This window comes from Bombina bombina, chromosome 2, assembly GCF_027579735.1.
Source record: "Bombina bombina isolate aBomBom1 chromosome 2, aBomBom1.pri, whole genome shotgun sequence".
Classification (NCBI taxonomy): domain Eukaryota; kingdom Metazoa; phylum Chordata; class Amphibia; order Anura; family Bombinatoridae; genus Bombina; species Bombina bombina.
In genome coordinates, this window is record NC_069500.1 from 838,121,494 (window position 1) to 838,126,069 (window position 4,576).

The window sequence follows — 4,576 nt, forward strand, 5'->3', positions numbered from 1 at the left end:
ATGACGCCTTCAGAAAGTCTTTTCTATGTATCAGAGCTCCTCACACATGCGACTGCATGTCATGCTTCTCAAAAACAAGTGCGCAATACCGGCGCGAAAATGAGACTCTGCCTATGATAAGGGAAAGCCCCTAGAGAATAAGGTGTCCCAAACAGTGCCTGCCGATATTATTTTACAAAATACCCAGATTAAAATGATTCCTCAAGGCTAAATATGTTTATTATATGAATCGATTTAGCCCAGAAAATGTCTACAGTCTTAAAAAGCCCTTGTGAAGCCCTTATTTATTGTCTGTAATAAAAATGGCTTACCGGATCCCATAGGGAAAATGACAGCTTCCAGCATTACATCGTCTTGTTAGAATGTGTCATACCTCAAGCAGTAAAATTCTGCTCACTGTTCCCTCAACTGAAGTTAATTCCTCTCAACAGTCCTGTGTGGAACAGCCATCGATTTTAGTAACGGTTGCTAAAATCATTTTCCTCTTACAAACAGAAATCTTCATCTCTTTTCTGTTTCAGAGTAAATAGTACATACCAGCACTATTTTAAAATAACAAACTCTTAATTGAATAATAAAAACTACAGTTAAACACTAAAAAACTCTAAGCCATCTCCGTGGAGATGTTGCCTGTACAACGGCAAAGAGAATGACTGGGGTAGGCGGAGCCTAGGAGGGATCATGTGACCAGCTTTGCTGGGCTCTTTGCCATTTCCTGTTGGGGAAGAGAATATCCCACAAGTAAGGATGACGCCGTGGACCGGACACACCTATGTTGGAGAAATTGATAATTGGAATAAATTAGAAAGTTGCTTGAAATTGCATGCTCTACCTGAATCTTGGGTTTACTATTGGGTTTTAACCTTATTTCTCTCTCCTGCTGCAAAACAATCAGGAACAGATATAAAAAAGGCAATAAAACTAATACAAACCATTTTATGTGGGATTCCGCACAGTCCTCTTTACACAAACTCTACTTTATTGTCTGGTTTATATATATCTTTCCCTTATTGTTCTCTACAGAAGACAGAGATACATTGAAAACTATCTTAAAAATAACAGCTCCCATTACTTTATAGAATCTAGAGTACTAATTCAAAAGCCTTAACCTATTGAGCACTAATATTATCCTCATTCAAAAGGGTATATCTTGGCTTTTTTTAATGAAAGTTTTTTAAGTACAAATACCAATAAGCAAGATTGTTTAGTGTTTTATTTAAAAGTTTAAAATTATGGCTGAAAACTTACTATTAAGAATGTATATAAGTCAAGGGACATCAAAAAATCCAACTTACTCTTTCTTGGTTCAGAAAGAGTATGCAACTTTTAAGACTTTTTAGTTTTACGCCCATAAGGAAATACTTTGTTCTCTTGGTATCTTTTGTTAAAAAGCATACCTAGGTGGGCTCAGGAGCTGCAAAGCATTACTGAGATCTATAGGCTAATTGGTGACTACCCACATATGCCGCTTGTCATTGGTTCACCAGACGTGGTCAGCTTGCTCCCAGTAGTTCATTGCTGGAGCTCACTTAAATTGTTTGTTTAACCCCTTTGCAGTCAATAAATACTGTTATAGGCAAACGATAATACAACAATAAAATGTTCTAACATATTAAATAATTTCCCTTTGTATTTGTATGTGCCTTTAAAGTGAATGTAAACTTTCATGAATTAGCGCTCCGTTTTCAAAAACACTATTAAAAACAGGGGCACTTTCATTCATTAAACTTTACATTGCAGCATATTTTTACCAATACTTACCTTTCTCTTGTGCAATGCCGGATTGGCGATCCCCCGCCTGCAGCTCTTCTGTACCGTCACCAATGACAAAACCGGTTTCCTCCAATTATGGGGTGTACCCCAGAGCGTCTTTCTCATGAGACCATGCCGTGATTGGAGGAAGCCGGTTTCGTCATTGCTGTGCAAGGTACAGCATGAGAAGGGGGCGGGGGATCGGAGAAAGGTAAGAATTTGTAAAAATAGGCTGCAATGTAAACTTTCATGAATGAGTGCCTCTGTTTTAATAGTATTTTTAAAAACCGGGCACTAATTCATGAAAGTTTACATTCACTTTAAAGACAATCATCAGAATATGTAATAAAAAGTTTGGAAGTTTAACCCTTTCACTGCTAATCCTTTTTTTTATACCAAAGTGCTGAGCCAATTTTGAGCTTTTTTCCTACCTAAATAGATTATCAACCAGTTCTATTCCCTAAACACATATATTGGGGTAGATTTATCATACCCCGGGCGGACATGATTCGCTATAGCAAATCATGTCCGCCCTGCATCGCTAAATGCCGACAGCATATGCGGTCGGCATTTAAAATTGCACAAGCAGTTCTGGTGAACTGCTTGTGCAATGCTGCCCTCTGCAGATTTGCGGCCAATTGGCCGCTAGCAGGGGGTGTCAGTCAACCCAATTGTATTCGATCGGGCAGATTGATGTCCGCAGCCTCAGAGGCAGCGGACGAGTTAAGGAGCAGCAGTCTTAAGACCGCTGCTTCTTAACTTCTGTTTCCAGCATTAGGCACCATTCGCGGCATGTTAAATCGACCCCTGTAAATCAAATTTCAATGAGTGACCCACACAAATTATATATTGTTTTTTTCAGCAGATTCACAATATACCATTATTATATTTACATTTCATGGCATGTGAGATAGCTGTGTCAAAAACTGTAAAAAATATGTATAATTTTTTCATAGATTTTAGTAAATATTGAAAATAGCTCAGTGACCACTGCTGTAACTGTGATCACCTTACTAAATTGTCATCATGGGTAGCCACATGTGAAAAAGGGACTCATGCTGGCTTTTAGGGGTTATAATATAGATTAGAGAGGTCCCATTGTGTAGTACAGAAAAAAAGCACTTTTTTCCTTGCAAGCTGTTCACTGTTACTACTGTGATCACCTGACTATACAGACAAAAGAGGGACTAGTTAACTTTATTGTGATCTCTAGACATACTAGATTTTTTTTATTATGTATATAATATCCCATTCCTACGCCAATTTTACTTTATTTTTAGATAAATGAGGGCTCTTGGATGTATGTAGCTGCTATGGGAGCTGAGATCGAGGGGTTTTAAGAACCATCCCCCCATCCAGCTCCTCTGGCAGCTACAATAAGCTTTCCGGTTCAGCCCCTTTGTGACATCGCCACATGCGTTCATGGTGACATCACCAGCACTCCCAAGAAGCCTGGTAATGGCACACACTATGCCACTAACAGATCCCTGGCCTGCAGTGTGGGTGATCCCCCTGCATGACGAAAATGTCTTGTCACGCACCTGCAGGCTCTGATGTGCAAGGGTTAATTTGAATTAAAGTATTGAAATGGATACAAAATTGTAAAGTGCACACACCATGATATTATGTTATTGGTTAAGTTTAAAATAAACAAACAACTTAATTCATAACAAATAGAAAGTCATATGGGGCCAATGAGCTTATGTATCACGTAAAAAAATACATTCATTTTTAAAATAAGAGATCTGGTATATTAGTTTATTCTTTGCATTGCTTACTTTTCTCACCAACAAGGTAAGATACCTTCAAGCAACAGGCAAAATGCATATTTACTTGCTCAAAATTTAAAGGACAGCAGTTAGTATGCAACTTTTAGACCATTCTTCCGTTATAATCATTAGCTTGTTAAGCTCACATAATAAAGTGACCAATCAGTCAGATTTAAGATCAATATACTGCCAAATAAAGAGTTTAATTGCACAGTTCTATAAATTGTAGCGCATTATCAGTGTGTAAACTCTAAGGGCTAGATTACGAGTGGAACGGTATTTTGCACACTTGCGTGTTAACTCCGCTAGAAGTAAGCGTTTTGCACGCGTCGGGTAGCAAGCGTATTAAAGTTAAAAGTAAAAACACTTTGCTCGCGCACAAAAAGCCCGGGCCTTGAATATTGCGACTGTGTTACCGTATTTCCCTATTGACTTCAATAAAGTGCAACAAGTGAAAAGAAAAAAAAAAAGTTGAAACAAACCTTATCGGGTTAACTCAAGTGCATTAACCGGACATTAAATATTAATATTGCACATTCCAATGTTTTCCATATCTAATATGTTGTATTTATTCATAAATATATGTGTGTGTTTATATGTCTGTAAATACATATATACACATATAATACATCTGTACAGACACATATATATATTTATACACACCCACATACATATTTAGACATGTATATGTATGTATCTCTATGTTAAAGCCCTTTGCAGCCTTTTTCTTCTACTTGTGACGCGTGCAAAGAGCCCTTTTCACTACTGCGCAACAGTTAGCACGCCACTCGTAATCTGGCCCTAAATCAGCTTTTATCTCTTTACTGTGTGATTTGGTTAAGCAATACCAGTTTGTTAATGCAAAAAGTCTAGACCCTCAGACCTCTTTCTTTATACAAGTAAAGTTCATGTGTGGATTCTTGGACATGAGTTACCTCATACTATTTTTGTACGTCTTTAGTTAAATAATTTTCTGCCTTTTCACTACATTCACTTTCATGCAATACTTCTGTCTCAACAGTGTCATCTCCCTCTCCTCCATGTGCTGAAAGCTG

General features: G+C 37.7%; 1 protein-coding gene across 3 annotated transcripts in view; it reads right to left on the reverse strand.

Annotated features, from left to right (window-relative positions):
- Positions 1-3,480: 3,480 nt before the first annotated feature.
- Positions 3,481-4,576, reverse strand: part of TICAM1 (TIR domain containing adaptor molecule 1) — a 109,946-nt gene continuing 108,850 nt past the window's right edge. For all 3 annotated transcript variants that reach the window (XM_053703169.1, XM_053703171.1, XM_053703170.1), the window contains one exon: positions 3,481-4,576. This exon is cut by the window's right edge and continues 1,338 nt beyond it. In XM_053703169.1, the coding sequence (XP_053559144.1) occupies positions 4,463-4,576 (114 nt within the window). In that variant the 3' untranslated portion in view covers positions 3,481-4,462.